Consider the following 22,366-nt stretch of genomic DNA (forward strand, 5'->3'; position numbering starts at 1 on the left):
AACAATCAAATATTGATTTTTTTTATTCATTTTACAACGGAAAATAACTCTTCCATGATATCCAGTAAAAAGCAAAATACCCTAGATGCCAATAAGCTGTAAAAATATAAGGAAATTTGACACATTGGATACATAAGACAGATTTTATAGAGAATAGGAGCCCCACCTTGTTAGTGTACTTGTGGAACAGAGCGGCCATTTGTTCTGCCTCTTTACAAATCTTGTCTGCAGCCATCTTCCTCTCATCGTAAGTCTTAAACGACAGCTTCCTATACAAGATATTTATATATTTATCAATGTCCAAGTCATTGTAGCATAAAGAAAAGTATTTGGAATCTATTTTCTTTCTTATAATTGGAGTATATGTATATTTCTTTTTTCAGGGCAAAATGAAATTCCTGGTACTAAAAATGGTGCAATCATACATGTACATGTAAGTTATTTCTTGGGAATAACTGATATGAATTATTCCTTCTTGGTGTCAAGTGATTTTTTTATTATTAAAGAGAATTGATTTCAATGATTAATATATTACTCAAAGAGAAGTCATACATATTTTTACTTATCACTTAGAAGTGATTTGAAATTCATGCAGTTATTCTTACTTAGAAATCAGCCATTGTAGATATTTTTACTTAGACACAATTAATATATTACTCAAAGAGAAGTCATACATATTTTTACTTATCACTTAGAAGTGATTTGAAATTCATGCAGTTATTCTTACTTAGAAATCAGCCATTGCAGATATTTTTACTTAGACACAATTAATTTTAGGTATTCTTACTTAGACAGAAGTGCTTTCAGATATTCCTTTAGAACCCTTCTCTGCCCTTCCTCTACCAAAGCTGTGTGGAAAACAGGCTTAAGGTGGACAAAGTCCACACTATAGTCATTCCACGTGGCGCATATCACCTCCACAGCGTGGGTACTCTGCTGCCTGTCAAATAAAGAGACTCGGTATAGAAATCCTCTTCAATTGTCTTCACAGAGAGCTGATGTTTATATTATCTTAACATTTTTACAGAAGGTTAAAGGTGAAACTTGACAAAAATTTATATAGAGATCATTTACTGAGATTATTTTTTTGTTTATCTGAATATCTGAGTGTATGATATGGACTGCAAATCAGTGATTTACAGGGTTTTGCACAACGTAAAGTCAGACATTGTATATTGATTTCCAAGAATTGAGTTAAATTTGCCTACCATTGTTTGGTCATGAGCTCCTCAAAGCATTTGATGTTTTTGAGGTCTATGAATACTTCTTCCAATATACAATTTGCCCTGCAAAAGTTCAGAAAAATATAATAAAAGCTTTCAAGTACATTTGCTTCTTTGAATTTTTTTTTTGCAACAAAACTAAAATGAGCAGTGTGGCATAATACAAGTGAATGTCGTAATTATTTCCCCTTATGATCATAAAATTTTCCATGATAATGTAATTAAATTAAATAAACCAAAGCACTTAAAATACACAAATCCAGTGTGAAATTTTACTTCTATACATTACCCAAAATTAGACTCATTGACTATTGGTAAATTAGTCTCGTCTGACTGTAATTTGTCATAAATAAGGTGTTTGATTGAACAAGACTATCATCAATCAATAATAAGAGCAAACTTTGTTTCCAAACCAAACCACAGTCTTTACTTAAAGTATAAAGGATTACAATGTTGCATTGTTTATTGAACAATTTATTTTAGAAATGGTTAATAATTTTATTAAATACACATTGCAGTAGATAACAATATTCCAGTAAAAAAGCTTTCTTTTGTTTGATATCCAGTTTTAGCTTTATCTTCCAGTAAAATGGCTGTATTTTTGTTTGATATACAGTTTTAGTTTTATCAAATTGTTTAAAACAAACTGCTTTGAGACTTTGTATTGGACCCAAACTCTCATCAAATGAATTTTGTATGTTTACCAGATACAAGAACAATTTTAAACAAATCTGAAATATTCTATGATCTTTTTAATTCAAATTAATATATAGTATACACATAAAGTATGAGCAAAATTATCATAGGGACTTCATACACTGTATATGTACTTGTTCTCTGGGACAAGATGTGACTGAAATTTGTAATAATCCTTGAATAGATTGATTGCAATTGATTCAACTGTTTTTATTGGTAAATGTGTGAGATTTTTTTTCTGTACTTTGTGAGACGGATCATCCTTAAAATCCCACATAAGTATACCATATACCTTAATGAGCTGAAGAAGCTAAAATAGAAACCCCTCTTCATACCGTCTGTTACACGACATTTTCAATTTTCACTCCCAACAATTTTTTTATAACTCTGCCTATAGCAAGTGGTGATATCTTAAGAACCTTCTTATCTGTAATATTTTCTTACTTCACAAAATGAGTAGATGACTTCATATTCTCATTCAGTTGGCACAAAGATGTTGTAATACAAGCATGAAAAGCTCCTTGACTTATCTTGAGGTTAGCAAAGTAACTGTTTTCCAGCCTACTCAAATATGTTGTCTTGCAAGATTTGATAATTTGGACAGGGGCAGACAAATTTCAACCTCCTTAACACAGGTTAACCCAAAGTTGCTTTAAATTAATCAGCATTATTGTTCTGGAGGACATTGAAAAAAAAAGTTGGACCAACAAACTTCTATCAGACCTTTAGCTCAGATAATGGAGCAGAAAACCTACCCAAAACTTCCTATCCTGTTGAACTCGTCGGTGAGTACCTGGAATCGGTCCTTTCTGATATAAATGTGTTCATCCTTGTTGTCGAGTTCTTCCTTCAGGTAGCGCTTCCTCAGCTGAGTCATGTATTCTCCAAACGCTATACAGTTGTTAGTGTTGGCAATCTAAAAATAGGACATAAAATAACATACAATACATCAGCTGAGTCATATATTCTCCAAACGCTATCAGTTATTAGTGTTGGCAATCTAAAAATAGGGTGTAAATACAACATACGATCAATTAATCTAAACATATACAAAGGGACAAGTTGTGTAATCTCCATTATCTACTGTTCATTGTTACATCACTCCCTCTGAACACAAAGCAAGCTACCAGGGTGATTCAAGTATAAAAGTAAAATTATGTAATTTAAAGCTTATTGTATGATTATTATTAATTCCATTGTCCTTTTATTGGAAGGAACATTGTCTTTTTATGACAATTATCATCGATATGTCGAGATATTTTTGTCATTATTAAAAAAAAATGAAAGTAACTTCATCTAAACAAATTTTAACAGCAAATACAGAGTAAGTTTCAATGATTTATACATGTAGCTATTTTCATTCAGAACTTTTTCAAATATACCATGTAATGCAGGAAGAATTTGGGAACACTTCTGTCCTGGAGATGTCTCTCCTTATAGCTCTGAATGGCCCCTAGCAGATAGAAGAAAATAGATTGATGTAAAACCTCATATAGGTACTGTATTTTTTGTTTTATTTAGTATGTTCAGACAATTTCACATAATCAGTTTTGCTAATATACTTTATAAACTTACCATAGAACTCATCTTTTGATATATAGTAAAGGAGAACAAAGGCCCATGGGCTACAATACCCACCCGAGACCCCTTGAGCCCAAGTTCCTAATCATATAAGATATTATTATTATTATATACCTACCTTTATATTTTTTGGCACAGAGTATTAACTATAAGTACATGTATATTTTACCTTAAAGTTTAATATACTCTAGTGATTTGGAAATTAGTATATTTTATTTTTTACCAACCATTAAATTCTATAATATAGTCATAATTGTTTGCTAGATATACCTATATTTTACCTTTATATTCCTTGGCATAGTGTGCTAGTTCATCTGTAAATAATTCTATGACTTTTTTAACCATATCTTCTCCAATCATTTGGGCAACTTGAAGCTAAAAAAAATGAAGTATAGAAAAAAACTCCTGTCTGTGATATTTAATCTGTAATTGAATCTCAGAAGCCTGCCTGGTAACCTTTTATTTTAATGAGAAACATAAAAAGAATGTTTTCTCTCATCTGAAATGTCATTGACAGTTTATTAAGTAATAGTTTCTTTGTTAGAGAAATATTTTGACAAAAATAGTAAAATTTTTTCTGATATCCTATTGTCTGTATTTCGATATTAGGTTAACCAAAGTCATGTAATTATTGTGAAATGTTAATAACTGAATGGTACTATGAGCATCATGCATACAAGTTTGAAGGTTCAATTAAAGCTTACAGCTACTTGGAATTGCCAAGTATAGCAAAAGCTTAATAATTGTGACTTGATAGAGTTTAGCTAAAAATCTTACTTTTAATCTTAAAAACATGGTCTCTTCATGAAATAGAAATGAAATCAGCATTGATTTCAAATGCTAGTACATGTATTAAATTTCTGTTTGGTGCAGACTAACAACTTCTCCCAGTACTTCTGGGATGGTCTTACATTCTGCTCCATCATCTGGAATATGATGACTGGCAGCGAGGTGGAATAATATCCGTCTCCGTCAGCGTCAGGGTGTTCATCGCGATACCAGTCCTGAAATCAAGCATTAAAATATCCAGTGACAATTTACTCAACACAAACTGGAACCAGGAAAACAATAAGGTTATTCAGTAAAGCTTTTATGACTTCATTTGTATATCGTGTCATGTATGCTGAGCTAGCTGATCCATTTAAAATAACAATCATAGTGACGGAATACATTTTATTTATTAACATAATTTTCCTTTATTTTTCAACCAAAAATAGCATAGATACTTAAATCTAACCTCCGACATGTGGCTTGTGACTTAATTCTGGCCTTTCGCATGCGTCAAAATTTGAATAAGCTTTGCTTAGCGTTCACACTACATTGCTTCACACCAATATATCATTTTGTCATGAAGCGTTAATACATCCTAATTTTAAAATTCTCAAAATTAAATCCATTTTTTAAATGGCTAATAATGACTTTGTTGTTCTTAAAAGAGATGTTTTCCTTTATCCTTTTCACAGCAGTATCATAATAAACCATATATAAAAAAAGATTCATACAGCCAAGGGTAATTTCCTGAGAGACAGCTTCAACCTAGTAAATCCTAAAGTTTATAAAAATCAGGTTCATATAGCCAAGGGTGCTTTACTCTAGAGCAGCCAAGGATTTTGCATGAAATCCTAATATTCAGAAACATCTTATGAATTTTAGAACAGATATTTGAAAAATCAAATGAGTTTTCTTGCAAATCTACGTGAACCACATGCTTATTAGAAAAAGTGTAGGCATAAACATCATTTAATTTTCTTTTTAAAAAAAATCGATTAAGAATTGCATCATCAATATTTTGCAGATAATTCAAAAAGCTCCATATATTACACTATCCTCAAGGACTTCAAGATTTTCAACAAGTATGTTTATCTTTTTTGAGGCAAGACTACAATATTGTTTTTCAAACAACAACCAAATCATGAGTTTACATATGTAACAGCTGTTTTTAAAACGTTTCATAAGCAGATTGAAGCATTTATAAACAAAGGTTGACATGTAATCAATATATGTTTGAATACCTTAGATCTGTTTCAATTACATCAAATATCTACACTGTAATGTAATCACTTATAGAAAAAAAATATGACTCTTGAACAACTGTGTCATATTAATTGGTAAATGTATGAAAAGTATGGAATATACAGCTAGAGGAAAATAATATGACTTGTTCTATATCTTGTGGATATAATAAAGGTTTTTAATATCAGGTTTATTACATATTATGTTATGTAGTGCAGCTTCAGAAGTGCCTGGAAGTCAGAAGGATAATTCTGATTGCCTAATATGGCTTACCCTACTCCAGGAGGTCTTGATTTAAGTTTTCTAAAGATTTCTTCTTTTGCATTCATATGTAAAACTTTGATCCCCCACTGTGGCCCTTCCAACCCCAAATTTCATGATTTAAAATTAAACTGAATCTATACAAAGAATGTACCACCTATTAAGTTACTACTTTTCTGACCAAGTGATTCTTGAAGAAGATTTTGAAAAATGCCAATTTTAGCTTCCACCTGGGGTCTGGTTTCTTGGAAGGGGGACATGAATTTAATAATTTCGTAGAGTGTAAAATGACCTTTATAAAAAAGAAAAAAAAATCTATTACTTGGTGTCATTTTTAATTTTTTTTTTTTTATTAAAGAAAAGTCCAATACCAAAGAGAATTGGTAATTCTGTTTAAAAAAAAAAACATTCAAGTAAATGGAATTTGGAAATTTGTAGACATTCTGTAATTACTTATCTTTTCTTGAAGCTTTAATTTGTAACTAAAACAAATATTCTTGATCGAAAATTACAGTATTTGGGTTGTTCCAATACCAATTCTACTTCTTTTTTATTTTTCACACAATTTAAAGATTTTACTTGATCTTTTACGGAAGCTTTATTACTATACTGTACAAAAATATCTTTGGAAATTAAGAGACAGTACTTGGATTTTAGCAATTCAATTTTAAAACTTTTTTATACATTTTTAAGATTTTTTTTCTCAAGATTTATATTAATATACCTTGAAAGTCCTTAATAAAACTCAGGTTGATAAGGTCATCATACATGCATCAGCCTCTAGCATGAACTTTTAATTATATTTGTTTATGTACCAAGGATAACATTCAATCAGCAAACCTATTTTTTACATGAAAATATACCAGGAGAATGCTAAAACTGTCACATCATGTGACAGGTGGTCTCTTTAGGCAGAGAATCATATTCTACCAATTAATATTTATAACTTTTGAATCATGATAAATAAAATATTGTCAATAAGTATTTGTTCATAATTATTGCTTTTATTCCTCAGTGCTCTAAGTTTAGAAATTATACAATAGGTTTAACTTATTTTAAACGTTTCACACTTTTCTAAGAGAGTGTTAAGGATAAGCACTATTCTTGACAAAATTATGCCCAAAATAGAAAAACAGTTCTGAAAGTAATTAAAGCAAATGCAAATGCAAAGAAATATTTTTTCTATTGCAAAAGCAAACAAAATTTTTATATACTTCTTGTTGATTCATTAAATGTAAGCTTAAGTTTATCTATATTACTTATATTCCTCTTCTAAAAATAAATTTCAAGATATTTTAGTGACATATTCCATTTATGTATTTGTTAATTCTGCAAACTGCAGACATCTTCTGCAGGGATGGGGGGGGGGGGGGGGGGGGGGTTAAGCATTTCATAAAATTTGCTATCAAAAGTCACCAAATTCAAGGACTTGAATTACTAGTACTTTAGGAAAGAAAATGATGGTTAAACCCTCTTAAGGGGCTCCGCTTTTAGCAAAGAACATTACAATGAAAGATACTTTATTCATGGGCTCTTTAGGGGAACTACTAAGTTCTAGCCAAAAGGAGTAATAGAGTTGTAAAGAGAGAAAAAAATTCTGGGGAAAACTCTGAAAAGAATTCTACAGAGATTTTGCGATGACCTTGACCACTTAAATTAAGTTCAGTTGGCTCATTAGGACACTGCACACTGTTTACATGTGGGCACACTACAGGGAAATTTGATCCTGGTTGGACTATGGGGAGAAAACATACTAAAATATACTAGGTTATAGCAAACAGGTTCTGTGTCCTGCAGAGGTGAAAGATAAGGATTTACATTTTTAAACAAATTTTTTAAGAACTGAAAATTTCAAATATTGAACTACAGTTAATTCTCGATAAACCGCCACCTTTTGTAATTTAGAAATCACTAACGAACGATGTGAATTTCCCTCTTTTTACAGTTACCGTTCTTAGAAATACCATTTAACGTTTTTATTCTTATTATTACATGTACATGTATATAAAAACATATTTCTAAATTTGAAAATACTTCAAGTTATTTTTTATGTACAATTTCAAAATGTGCAGTTCTGAAATAAAGACAAGTACATGTGGATGTATGTAAATCTGCATGTCTGATATTGAAAAAAAATATACTGGGTCGATTGTCGTGATATATTGCCGAAAGTACGTAAAATGAATTCTTGAATAAATTCATTCTTTATGGCATCATTGGTAATGAAACGTTCACAATTTATACCGTATAATTATTTTTAAAGCAAACTTTGCAAGGTTTAAAGCAGAGATCATCAAAATAATATCGTTACCGGCGTACTTTAATTATGACCGCTTTCGTGGTGAACCATGACTATAAATGATTTTTATTAAACAGAAAACAAAATTATTATAACAGTTCATGTTAAAATTATTGTTTATTTAATTCTTATTTAATTATTTAATTGCATGTACCTTGTCTGGCTTTGCATGCTTTACAACAGGATTGCATCAACCAATTAGCCGCGCTTCACTGACCACATGCACCTGTGGCGGTATATCGAGATAATTGACACTTAAAAATGGACCTTTGTTTTGAAAACAGGGTGGCGGATGGCGGTATGCGAATTTGGCGTTATAAAGAGAATTTTATATAGCAGGAAAAACGTTCTTGGGAAATCATGGCGGTATGGCGAAAATGGCGATGAATCGAATGGCGATAATTCGAGAATTGACTGTACATGTATTACATTATTTTTTGTTAGTATAATTATTTTTAAAAAGTATTTCCCTTACCTTTTGGTCTTGTGTCAATGAGTTTTTGGTCCATTCCATTATGTTTAACTTCATGTTCTTTAGATATCTGTAAAATGTATGCATTAGATATTTTTTTTTAATTTTGAAGGACTCTGAACCACATTTTTGTTTTGCCACAAGCATATACCATACAATTTTCAAAAAATGTCAAAATTGATTTTGTCCTTTATTTCTTATATAAAATTTGAATAGAATTAATGTGAAAAAGCAAGAGTTCAAATTTCTTGGCAAATTTCATAGAGATCAGGTGAAAATATTTTAAAAACATCTTGGAGCAAATGGAACATGCATTTACAGACCAAAAGGACAGAAAAAAAGACCATGACAAGGTCATTTCAAATAGTATTACAACTATGAAATAAATTCATTTGATAAAAGTTACATAAATTGAAAGATTGTGGCCATTTATCAAAGTCTTATTTCCATGGAAAAGCTTTTAAACAGTCAACCTTGTCTAACCCAGGTGTTGTGTGATTCAAAACCTTGCCTAATATGACATTAACTTAATCTCCCTTTCAGTGAACAGTAAATTCATTTGTTTAATGCTGCCTAACTCAGAATATTGTCTAATCTAGTCAATATGGATGGAACCAGTGGGGGCCAGGTTAGACAGGTTTTACTGTATATCTTTTCTAAGAGTAGTAATCAAGAGCAATAACTTAAAAGACACTGGTATTGGAATAAACAATCAATTACCAATGAAGCCTACAGGTAATTTGCATTCAACAAAACTTGATAAATTTTGTCTTTATATTATGTGCATGTAATGTGTACACAGGAATCTATGGAGTTTCCATGCATAGTTCTTTCATACTTTGTGAAAATCAGTTCATATATATTTGGATTTTAAACACATTGTAAATGATGTATATTTTTAATACTACCTGACGGAATAAAAATAACAGGATATTAAAACCTTCTCAAAATACTCTAAACCAGATATTAGAGATAAAAATTTTATTAACACACAGCTATGTTAAAATTTATCTGTGACATGTAAAAATCATGAATAATGTTTCCTGTTTCAGATGTCGTGTATGTCTTTTTGCGGCTTTTAATACTCATGACGCAAAGTTGCTTGTAAATCCAACACATATTTCTGCACCCACCCACACACTTTCCTTAACTATATACCTTATGTTTTGGTTTTGCCGGGCTCAAGAATTCAAGTGAATAAAATTTTTAGACCCCCCTCCTTGCTATTTATGCTAATTGTGCCATCATTTTACACTCAATCGAGAGGCCTATGAATGTACATTATTGAGAGATGTTAAATGAGAAGATATTTTCTCATTTAACATCTCTCAATAATGTACATTCATAGGCCTCTCGATTGAGTGTAAAATGATGGTACTTGAGAAGAAAAAACATAAGTTATCAAAGATTACGGAGCTCATCTCGACAAATAAGTAAAATAATATCACATCATGTTTTTTTGCTAGTTAGTGTGCATTCTAAGTTCAATATCCATTTCAGTTTGGTTTAAGTAGGACTTATAGTTACTTGGAAATGAATTTGCACCAAAAGCTTTATCCTGGTCACTCATCTGAAAAATGTAGGTCAGATCCAGCATCTGAAGCAAGTCTGGTAGTGTCCATCCCTAGATGCATCATCCTTGTAAGTTTGGTCTAGGTAGGGCTTATAGTTACTTGGGAATAGACTTGCTCTTAAACTTTAACAGGGACGTCGACACTAAAAATTAACACCAATGCAGGGAGTACAGCATAAGCTCATATCAACTTTGTCGAAGTGAGCTAAAAATGTGTACAAATTAAGAGAATGCCAAAAATAAATGTTGGTAAACTGTACAGTATCAAATCTTATGGATTCTGCTATTCACCTATCATGTGACATGAATGTGGTTAACATCAGTATTAAAGCTTACTGATTTTGTAGTTCATCTATGGCTGTGGTTTCTAACAAAGGACCAAATTCTTTGGTGTCAAAGTCCAACGCCGGGTGCCTCATAAGTTCAGGGGAACTGAAAAAAAGATTAATGACTATAAAATATGCACATAAAAAGAATACATAAAGTATTGTTATACCCTTATAAATAGCTTTCTATATATTTATTACTAATAAAAGTCCAACAAAAGAAATGTTTATTACATTGGTCTAACAATTTCACTGTTGACTGGCCTGCCAGTCCAACATAAAAATTGTTAGACTGCAACGTCACTGCTAGTCACAAGTAATTTTAAAATCACCGTTCAATATCGGCGACATGGAAATAGCCGAAGTTAAAAGCCGCAAGAGTTGTTGCTACCAGCAAGGCAAGGAAAAAGGGAAGAGTATGTTTTGTGATAAATAATTTTTGTGATATAATAAAAATATAATTAATTTTGTTCTTTCTAAGCTATTGTTTTATATTTACTGATTAAGCCATAATTTTCCATATAAAGTAATTGGTAATATAGTGTGTATTGATTAAATCTTAAGTGAGCACTGAAGGGTATAACAAAACAGTTATAGACTGGGATTCCGGCAACATATGATTTGTTGGACGTTGCAACATTTTCAACTTCAGGTCTGACAAATCATATGTTGCTCTCATACCCAGTCAATAACTGTATACTGTTATACTGTTATTCAATTTCATTCCTAATATTTTTTCTGTGTAATTATGAAATATGCTTGTGAAAGTTTCATTCTCACAAATATATACTTCAGTAAAACTCGTTTAGTACGAACACGGATATTGCGAATTCACAGATAGAGCAAAGTTACTTTGGATCCCCAAGTATATATATTTAATGAATTTCTTATATGAATACATATAACGAATTACGAATGTATAGCGAAGTAATATCTTAGGTCCCAGTGACTTTGTTATAACCGAGTTTTACTGTAACTGAATAAAGAATATATTATGCACCAATGATCAACATTTGCAATTTTTTTTAAAGATGCTTTCTCATCCGTACAATAGACATGTATGTCACAAACAGGAGTCTAAAACATGCATGATCATACATATTCCCAGGGGTTACATTTACTCAAGTCTGGCTAACACTCAACATTATAGCTTTTTGGGGAACTGAAAAGGAGACTCACTGGTAGCTTGGTTGTGGTTTAAGCCTTTAGCTGGATTGCTTAGCACTAGACACAGCAGCAAGCCTGAGGTCCAGATTTCAATTCAAAACACAGAACTGACACAAGAGTCTCTCTATTTCACATTAAAATGTTCAGCCACTACATCATCCAAAGCAAGATACCCATTCTGTGTGATTTAGCTTATGCAAGGCTGGTCAATAATCAGGACTCATGTCTATTCCAAAGGCTCAATTTTCTTATATCCAGAAAATCTTTATATTATGCTGAGTTTCAAGTATATAAAATATTTCATCAAGTTTGTTACCATCAGGAATGAAATCAATTCAAAACTAATAATCAGATGTCTAAAACATTAATGTATCTCCACTTCTTTATCATTTTGGGCATTATTTTAAAACATGACAGAGCATTTCACACATTAGGTGCATGGAGACTCACTTGTAAATCCCCACCCACTGCAGAAGGGTCACGATTTCATTTCCTTCTAGCCCTTGCTGGATCATATCTTGAAACTAAAAAAAAAAGACATTCTCTTGAAAAATTAAACACCTCTAAGACTTTTCAAAAGTTGGGAAGAAAAATGAGCTTGCATGAGTACAATGATTTCACTTCCAGTAATAAGAGGCCTTGGGCTAGTTTGATTTATCATTTACTTGAATCACAAAGCAAATTTTTCCAAAATGACACATGTATCAAATTAAAATAACTTTCTCCAACTTTTTGAAATTTTTCCAACATTTGACAAAATGGCAATATTTGAGGGACAATGAATTGTTTACAGTATAAAACATATGTACTTACATGATTGGACAAGGCTTTATGATACATCTGAACATACTTTCTCACAATGTTATATTCTGGTGGGAAAATAGGTGGCAGCATTTGCTGTAAATAAGCAAAAAAAAAAAATCTTGTAAGGTGTAAACAAAAGGCATGTGAACAACATTTACTCCAACTTGATCAGATGTAAAGGACACAAAACAGACATTAGACTGTGGGAGTCCATTGCCAGTTTCATTAATTATTCCTTGTGGATGTTCTCGTTGAATGAGTATTATTTAAAGGTTACTGTCAGAATATCAGAAACAAAATGTCACCTAATGTCTCTGAGCAATAAAACCAGTATCAGGAGTAATATACCTCAAGAAAGGACAGAAAATCATTGTTACATCACAATCACGAAAGTAGTCCCTGTGCATTTACAGTGAGGACAGATACAGCTCTGTAGAAGCCCAGGTTCTCTCTACAAGACTCTATAAATGTATTAAAAGTACAAGTACAGGTAAAGTTTGAGACTGACTGGACTTATGGGAGGGAAATTATGCACTGAACAAAGATTTTAAACAGAGAGGTTATTTTTACCTTAACCCTTGACCTAGAAACCTTGTTCAATGTCACTTCACATCCATTGAACTGTGCCACTCTGTGAGTGAAGTATGAGCCACATTGGACCAAAGGGAGAGAAGATATGCTTCGGAAATGATTTTTTTTTTTACCAGTATATAATTCTGCTATGACCTTAACCTTAGACCTAGAAAAATGGTTCAAGGTCACTGGACACCATTTACCCAAAGGCACTCTATGGGTGAAGAATAAGCCAGACTGGGCAAAGGAAAGAGAAAATATGCTATGGACAAGAATTTAAACAGAGGCTATTTTTGACCTTGATCCTTGACCTAGAAACCTCATTCAAGGTCACTGCACATCCAATGACCAAAGAGTGGCACTCTGTGCATAAAGTATGAGCCACATTTGAACTAGGAGAGAAAAGAGATTTTGCGGACAAGGATTTTTTGTACAATTCTGTTATGACCTTAGACCTAGAAACATGGTTCGAGGTTACTGCACACCCTTTACCCAAAGACACTCTGCATGTGAAGTATGAGTCGGATCGGGTAGAGGTGAGAAGATCTGAACAAAAAAACTCAGATGGACAGAAGGATGGAGACAGACTGATCCCTATATGGTGTCTGCAGAGCCACCCGAATTATCTAACAAGGCAATTTAGCTAGAATATCACAGACTACATGTACAATGTATCTCTAAACATGTATCTTATTAGAAATATATATGGTCCATTTACTTCAGCACAATGAGATTTTCAAAGACAATATCTAACCACCTAGAAAATTTTCCACCTATAGAAAATTTGGGAAAATTTGGGAAAAAACATAAAGTCAATTTGTGTGAACTTCGATAATATGCACACTTTCCATATTAGGAAAATATAATTGCACATACAGACAAAACCTAGAGACCAATCAATCAATGATCATCAAATCTTCTAACTATTAAAACCAGTCTTTTTATAATTGACCTTTATGCCCTGTTCACACGGAGAATTTAATTCGAATTAAACGTAAAGTTACTGCGAATTAGCTTTGCTTAGCGTTCACACGGAGAATTTAATGCGAATTAGTTTAATTCGAATTAATTTACTGCGCATTAAATTACTTCGCATTAACTCCGTGTGAACGCTAAGCGAAGCTAATTCGAATTAAATTTTGACGCATGCGTAAGGCCAGAATTAAGTCACAGGACACGTGTTGGTGGTTATATATAGGTTTTTGTGCTATATTTGGTTCAAAAATTGAGGGAAAGTATGTTAATCACTAAAATCAATGAATACTTGTAGCCACTACATGATGTATCAAACGATGGCTCTGCATACATGACGTGATTTACAAATGACGTCATAATAGACTTACTGACGCCTGACTGTAGAAGAAAAAATTTAATTCGCATTAGTTTACTTCGCATTAGCTGTCGTGTGAACGCAATTTAATTCGCATTAATTTGATTCGCATTAGTTTACTTCGCATTAATTTACTGCGAATTAAACTCGTCGTGTGAACAGGGCATTAAAATGAAAATGTTTTCAGTCCTTTTTTTAATAGTAATACTGTGTATTCCTACCTTCACTACTTTAAGGTCCTCCAACATCAGTTGTCTGGTAACCTCAAGATGGCGAACCAGCCACATTTTGTTGATACTTCGGTCTTCAAACTGATTACCTTCAATTCTGTCAATGAGAAAATGTTCAACACAATAGGTTTTGGTCATAAAATAAAAAGCTATTATAAATGATTGCAATAAAATGAAAGACAATCAAAATGGTGTACATTTGAAATGAACTTAAAAAACAGACTTTTGATCCAACCAGAAAATTCCCATGCAAATGCAGATGAGCAAGATTCTAATCAGAAAAAAAACTCTGAACTTTCCAATGATTCAAAAAGCAGTTTGAACTTTCAAAACTCACATGACATCTATGCATGATGATCATGATAGTGAAGTTATGATAACCAAGTTCATATGTATACTATATGTACAGAGGTGGAAAATAGAAATTAATGCTGTAATTTGAGATTGCTGTATCAAACTATTCACCTTGAAGAAATAGATTCTTCCAAAATCCTGAAACATTTTTCTCTCCACTTCTTTGGACGACCTGGAGGTATAAATCCCGTCTGGGCTTTCCGCTTGAGGTAAAATTCATCAGTTCTGAAATTAGAATTTTGATTGGATATAAAATCTAATATTTACATTTCCATTTCTTTTTCTTTAATATTCCTTACAAATTAGAATTTTGTTTATTTTCTCAAGAACTACCATGGATGAGTATGGATATCGCCATTGTTACATCATAATACCGCACTTGACATGAAAACTATAGTGCAAACATTTCTGCTTTAAAAATAACATTGGATGGCGAAAATTTGCAGCAACTTATCAGAAAAATAATGTAAATATAAGACATGAATTTAATTTTTGAAGATTCATGAGGTATATGAACTACAACACTTCAAGCCGTCATATTTATCATGAAATATGCCATCGTGAAGCGTCGTACTTCATAACCTCATGAATCTTCAAAAATTAAATTCATTTCTTAATTGATCTTATGCCAAAATGTCATGTAATTTTATTTAAAAAAATATATAAACCAGAAGTCTCTATACAGTTGAAAATGGGAAAAATTGACAGATGGAAGGACGGACAGACAGTCAGTCTGAGGATGATGGACATCATGGTGATCAGAAAAGCTCACTTGAGCTTACAGCTCAGGTTTAAATTAGCTCAAGTTAGGTAAAAATGGTTTACAGACAGATGGACAGCTACACAGACGGACGTATGATGGACATCTTACTATCACATAGGCTAGCTCTTATGGTCTCTGACCGGTAGAGCTAATAAAAAATTTTACCGATTTTAAAAAGAGAGATACAGTTTTCATGAAATACACCCTGGACATTACCCTGTTTTGGCTTTTGTACAATTCTTTTGCCATGTTCACACTGAAAGTTTAATGTGCATTATAAAATTAATGCGAAGTAAAATAATTCAAATTAAATTGCATTCACATGACAGTTTTCATGAGATACACCCTGCATGGTCATTACCCTCTTTTGGCTTTTGTACAGTTCTTATGCAGTATTCACACCAAGAGTTTAATTCTCAGAAAATTCATGCGAAGTAAAATAATTCAAATTAAATTGCATTCACATGGTGTGAAGAATGTTTGAAATACTAAAACTAGCCTAAAATCGCACTTACCTGTTTAACCCGAAATTCCTTTGACATTATGTAAACTAAAACAGGAAATTTCACCACTTTTGACTTTGAATATTATTAGAACTCATAATATACTAAGATATTCTAACTATGGATCATTGTTCTTACATTATAAACAAAGAATTCCTCAACTAGACTGCTGAACATCATTGTAAATATTCAAATATTGAAGCAAGGCGAACTTTCAAGACTTCAATTCGTGAAATAAATGCAGTTTTACTTTGAATTTATTTGTCTCAAATGTAAATATAAGTGATAAACAACAGTGTTAAAAAGTTCACTAGGAAATGAACTTAGCTGGTACATGATCAAATCAACTGAGAAGCCCTTCAGGCTTCACAGGATTTCCTCAATCTTAAACCACTGAGTGAAATTTAATGAAACTTTGACCAACTAAGTTCATTTCCCAAATATTTTGGGTTTCCCGGCCACCGCAAAACAACTTTTTAACATTGTAGTTTATTTCTTAATAAAACTAATTTGCATATTAAATTCTTCATGTGAATGCAGTTAAAATTTAATACATAGTAAAATATGTTTAAATTGAATTAAATTATCCGTGTGAACAGAGCCTTTATCTTCTCATACTTGTAATAGGCCTGAACCCTACCTGACTAGGAGTTTATAAAGAGAATATTGCATTATTATGATGGTTTTGGCCAAACCCTTCATGTCCCAAAATGACACAGACCATGAAATTCTTATATAGAATAAGTGTTCTTTGTACAAGTAGTTAACAGGAAATACTAAATCCAATCTATAATTTATATAGCACTATGATTTGGCAACATTACAGAATAAAAATGTCATTTTTACCTGGAAGAACAAAATTGTTAAGATTTGCACCTTGAATACAGGTATGCTAAAAATCATAAACTAGCTGTTAACAATTTTCAGGGCAATATCAAGAAGATAAAATGTCATTTTTTAAATAGGAAAATAAAATGGTTAAGAATGTTACCTAGAAAAACAGGTTTGTTAAGAATTATAAACTGTATACAAAAAAAATATAATGAGAGTGTTTTGTTAAATGAATAGAAGCATGTGCTGCCTATAATTTTCTTTCAGCCATAATCTGAATTACCCTTAGAATACTTCATAAAACACTTCATACCAGATTATATGTTTGATGTAAATTTATGCACGGGATGGTTATCAATTCAATAGAATATTAATTTCAATCATACATACACCGGTACCCACCTCACATGCATCATCTATATTGTCTCACATGCATTTTTACAAAAGGTGTCAAACACCAATAGTGTGAATACTATGATCACATTTCTTAACTATAACTCTATTTCATTACACTTCTATTAATACTACATTTTATTATATACCTAATGTGTATCACTCAATTTTACTGTTGATTTTACGCTCTCACGTGACATCGTGATCCGACTCACCACACTGAGCCTCGTCGGATAGAAATCAACCTTATCGTATGCAACGTCATAATGAGAAAGAAACGAATAAAGTTAAGAAAGCTTCCCAGTATTTTTACTGCACATGGTTTTCACGTTAAGGAATGTTTTAGACATCATCAACTGCAGTTCAAAGATTTTTTCTTTAAAAAATCGGATCATTTTAAATATGTCCTAATAAATTAAACAAATTTAAATGTATTCCCCTTCGTGCAGCCTTAAATTTTTTATTTTTACCATGGATCAATGTAAACACAAGCCAGAGGAATGCCGAGTCCGATCTATGTTTATTTTTTTCAAACAGCAGAAGACGTGAGGTAATATCTAACACCAGATAAAAATTAAGTTGGTAGACAAAAACCAAAGAAAAATTGACATGGTGCTTTACTAAGGAAGTACAAAATATATCTTTTTATCGTAGTTTAGAGTATTTTTAGCTAAAGGAGGCGTATCGGGCACAGAAAATCGCATATGTACTGAGTTGTGAACTTCATTAATAGCATCGTGTGTATTCATTCACTCAAGATTAAATTCACAATATTATATTAGATATATTATAATGTTTCATGCCATCGAATGGATTTACGTGTAATGATGTCAAATTTATATAGGAATTAACCAACCAAAACAAAAACAACATTAGGCCTATCAGTATGACTATTTGAAGGTATTCATCAACTTTCAAAACACATTTTTCTAACTACAGTATTCAAAGATATCAGGAAACTAGTAAAACCGGCTCTGTAGTTTTTCCTGTACATTCATCCAGAAAATGTATGTCAGATCCAGCATCTGAAGCAAGCATGGTAGTGTGCAACCTTAGATAGATGTATCATCCATGCAAGTTTGGTCAACATTAAGCTTATACATGTAGTAACGTAAGATTGAAGCTGATCCAAACATTTCAACTGTTAATCAAGCATCCATAAAATGTAGGTCAGACCAAGCATCCATAAAATGTAGGTCAAACTGAATATCTATAAAATGTGGGTCAAATTAAGTATTCACAAAGTGCAGGTTGACAGATCAAGGATCCATAAAATACAGGCCAGATCAAGCATCCACAAAATCTAGGTCAGATCAATTAAGCTTCCACAAAATGTAGGCCAGATCAAGCATCCATAAAATGGAGATAAGATCCAACATCCAAAGTAAGTCCCTAAATCCCTAAATGCATGATCTGATCCATGCAAGTTTGGACCAGGCATACGTAATCAGTATACCTTCATCCAGAAAATGTAGGTCAGATCCAGCACTGAAGAATCAACATACACGCAGTAAAGTCATGCAACCATGGCAGGGCAATAAGTAAGGGTTATTAATGAGTAATTAATGAGAGTTATTAATGATTAATGAGTAATTAATGAGAGTTAATTATGAATAATTAATGAGAGTTATTTAGCCCTGCTATGTCACTTTTTAAGGTTTCATCCAAGAGACTAGTCTTGCAATTCTCAAATCTAAGTTCCAAGCTCCAAGCAAATGAACATATAACTACAGCTTACTCCACTTATATTGAACTCGCTTATTTTGAAATTCCAGTTATTTTGAAATAGAAATAAATCCCCAGTTTTTGCCTCTAATATTCTTTGCATTAAAATAATGGTTATATTGAAATCGGATATATTGAAATTTCGCTTATATTGAAGCCACTGATCGGTCCCCACAGATGATAATGAGTTGTTTTCATAACGGTTATATTGAAGTACTCCCTGGCGGCTGTCGTTACGGTTGGTGACAGTAATTATGCCTGATTGACCAGCTGATATACAAAGGTGTGAATAATTAAGTTTTCACCTTATGTGTTTTTATACTGCATGCTCTTACGAAAAAAAATCTTCACTGTTAAATTCTTTGCGTTCACGTATATAATACGGACATATCGAGACTAAACAGCTAAACGTAATATAGTAACCCCCACAGATCTAGGAAAAAACATAACTTTGAAATTAAATACGAACTGTTAATGGCTATTGATATGCCTACATTCGAAATAACTAAGGTATTCACCCGAATACACTTACGATGAAATACAAGCAGCGTTCAGCAGTACTCAACCTTTTATTAAGTCCGGTAAATTATCTCCACAACGTAAATAAATGCGATCGGGGGAAAATAATGAGGGGTGAAGATTGTCTTTTTCAATGAAACAGAAATTAAAAAAAAAAAATTTCAACCTCATATTCTATGTAATCTGTTCACTGTCATAGATAAACGATGACAAATAAATTTGTTTGGGTTTGTTCTTCTTTATTTAAGATCGGGATTGAACTTGTAAAAATGGCGGCTTCACGATTTCGCTTATATTGAATTACGGATATATTGAAATAATTTGCATGGTCCCCTGAATTTCAATATATCCGGAGTAGGCTGTACATATTTTTTACAGGTTTGACTTTTTGCAGATTGGGACACAAACTCACATCTTCTTTCTACAAAGTTAAAACTCTGAGGATATGGTCGTGATAGCTAGTTCATTATTCCAACAAATTTAATTTTTTTTACTTGTTCACCTATTAAGAATGCTTCAGGCAGTTTGGGGTGAAATTAGCCATGTGGTTCTAGAGGAGAAGTTGAAATTGTGCTAATTTTAGAAATAGATAGACTAATATACAGAAAAAAAGACATTTACAGACATAGGATCAGAACCAGTGCTCACTTCAGCCTTCAGTACTAGTGAACTAAAACTTGTGTGTGGAGGGGTGGGCTTTTTCCATTGATTTTGCTAAAAGACTTCGTGTTAACAATGCATTTGAAAACACTATATTATCTAAGGTTCTCATATTAAAACTATGAACATCTCTATTTTCTCTGTGTGATTACTTTGTAAGTGGAGTACATAAGAGTGGTTACAACATTATCATTAAGACTTAATATTTTCCCTCCTGGCTCTGTTTTAATATTTCCAACAATCGCATGTCCCAGCCTTCATACAAAGTACTGTAAATATCAATGTCATATAGAGAGAAGAAAAAACATACAATTAAAAAAATAAATTGTTAATTATGCTGTACTCATCATTTCAGTTTCATTAATTTCAAATTAATAGTCAGAATTTATATGTTATTCATAAATTCATGTAGATTTTATGCTATTGAAAAAATTAATTATAACAAAAATTAATTAAAATGAAAGACAAGAGGCCCATGGGCCACATCGCTCACCTGAGAAGCTTTGACCATTCTGTTCTTTACCAGATTTCCCCCTTGTAATACATTATGTATCCCCACCCTACCCCACTGATCATAATTAAGACATTTTGAAATCAACTACCCCAGGATCCTTCCATGTGCAAATAAGTTTCAGCTTTTCTGGCCCAGTGGTTCTTGAGAAGAAGATTTTCAAAGATTTTTCCTATATATTTTTATGTAAAACATTGATCCCCCCATTGTGGCTCCACCCTTCCCCTGGGGGTCACGATTTGCACAATTTAAAATCTACATTACCCAAGAATGCTTCCACATAAGTTTCAACTTTTCTGGCCTGGTGGTTCTTGAGAAGAAGATTTTCAAAGATTTTTCCAATATATTTCTATGTAAAACTTTGATTACCAATTGTGGCCCCACCCTTCCCCCGGGGGTCATGATTTAATTTAGAATCTACACTATACCAGGATGCTTCCACATAAGTTTCAGCTTTTCTGGCCCAGTGATTCTTGAGAAGAAGATTTTCCAAGATTTTTCCAATATATTTCTATGTAAAACTTTGATTCCCCATTGTGGCCTCGCTCTTTCCCCGGGGGTCATGATTTGAACAATTTAGAATCTACACTACCCAAGAATGCTTCCACATAAGTTTCAACTTTTCTGGCCCAGTGGTTCTTGAGAAGAAGATTTTCAAAGATTTTTCCTATATATTTCTATGTAAAACTTTGATTCCCCATTGTGGCCCCGCCCTTCCCCAGGGGGTCATGATTTGAACAATTTAATATCTACACTCTCCTAGGATGCTTTCACATAAGTTTCAGCTTTTCTGGCCCAGTAGTTCTTGAGAAGAAGATTTTCAAAGATTTTTCCTATATATTTCTATGTAAAACTTTGATTCCCCATTGTGGCCCCGCCCTTCCCCCGGGGGTCATGATTTGAACAATTTAATATCTACACTACCCTAGGATGCTTTCACATAAGTTTCAGCTTTTCTGGCCCAGTAGTTCTTGAGAAGAAGATTTTCAAAGATGTTTCCTCTTATTTTTTATGCAAAACTTTGATTACTAATTGTGGCCCTGCCCTTCCCCTGGGGGTCATGATTTGAAAATTTAATATCTACACTACCCTAGGATGCTTTCACATAAGTTTCAGCTTTTCTGGCCCAGTGGTTCTTGAGAAGAAGATTTTTTAATGACCCAACCCTATTTTTCTCTTTTCTTCAATATCTCCCCTTGCGAGGGGATATGTCCCTTCATTTTAACAATTTAAATTCCCCTTCACCCAAGGATGCTTTGTACCAAGTTTGGTCAAAATTGGCCCAGTAGTTCTTGAGAAGAAGTCAAAAATGTGAAAAGTTTACAGACGGACGGACGACGGACAAAATGTGATCAGAAAAGCTCACTTGAGCCTTCGGCTCAGGTGAGCTAAAAAAGTGAGCTAGCTCACATACCCCACGCTCCCCCAAAACTTGATGGTGAAACACATAATGAAAGGCACAGCTAGTGCACTTTAAATACATAGTATAGATCAACAAGAGGCCCAGGGGCCACAGCGCTCACCTGAGCACATCAGCTAGGAAAAAAACACATATCAGA

The 22,366-nt window shown here is 32.7% G+C and overlaps 1 protein-coding gene across 3 annotated transcripts in view; it reads right to left on the reverse strand.

Annotated features, from left to right (window-relative positions):
• LOC134267182 (exocyst complex component 3-like) overlaps window positions 1–22,366 on the reverse strand; it is a 37,982-nt gene that overhangs the window by 3,013 nt on the left and 12,603 nt on the right. For all 3 annotated transcript variants that reach the window (XM_062749403.1, XM_062749402.1, XM_062749401.1), the window contains exons 9-21: window positions 15,014–15,127; window positions 14,540–14,645; window positions 12,425–12,508; window positions 12,062–12,135; window positions 10,455–10,550; window positions 8,549–8,615; window positions 4,412–4,504; window positions 3,782–3,875; window positions 3,302–3,372; window positions 2,675–2,835; window positions 1,209–1,286; window positions 788–940; window positions 167–269 (exon numbers count right to left, since the gene is read on the reverse strand). In XM_062749403.1, coding sequence (XP_062605387.1) covers window positions 167–269; window positions 788–940; window positions 1,209–1,286; window positions 2,675–2,835; window positions 3,302–3,372; window positions 3,782–3,875; window positions 4,412–4,504; window positions 8,549–8,615; window positions 10,455–10,550; window positions 12,062–12,135; window positions 12,425–12,508; window positions 14,540–14,645; window positions 15,014–15,127 — 1,294 coding nt within the window. The remainder of the gene's footprint in view (window positions 1–166; window positions 270–787; window positions 941–1,208; window positions 1,287–2,674; window positions 2,836–3,301; window positions 3,373–3,781; window positions 3,876–4,411; window positions 4,505–8,548; window positions 8,616–10,454; window positions 10,551–12,061; window positions 12,136–12,424; window positions 12,509–14,539; window positions 14,646–15,013; window positions 15,128–22,366) is intronic.

Source organism: Saccostrea cucullata, unplaced genomic scaffold, assembly GCF_032062105.1.
Source record: "Saccostrea cucullata isolate Sc308-1 unplaced genomic scaffold, CSIRO_AGI_Scuc_v1 ctg1951, whole genome shotgun sequence".
NCBI classification, from domain to species: domain Eukaryota; kingdom Metazoa; phylum Mollusca; class Bivalvia; order Ostreida; family Ostreidae; genus Saccostrea; species Saccostrea cuccullata.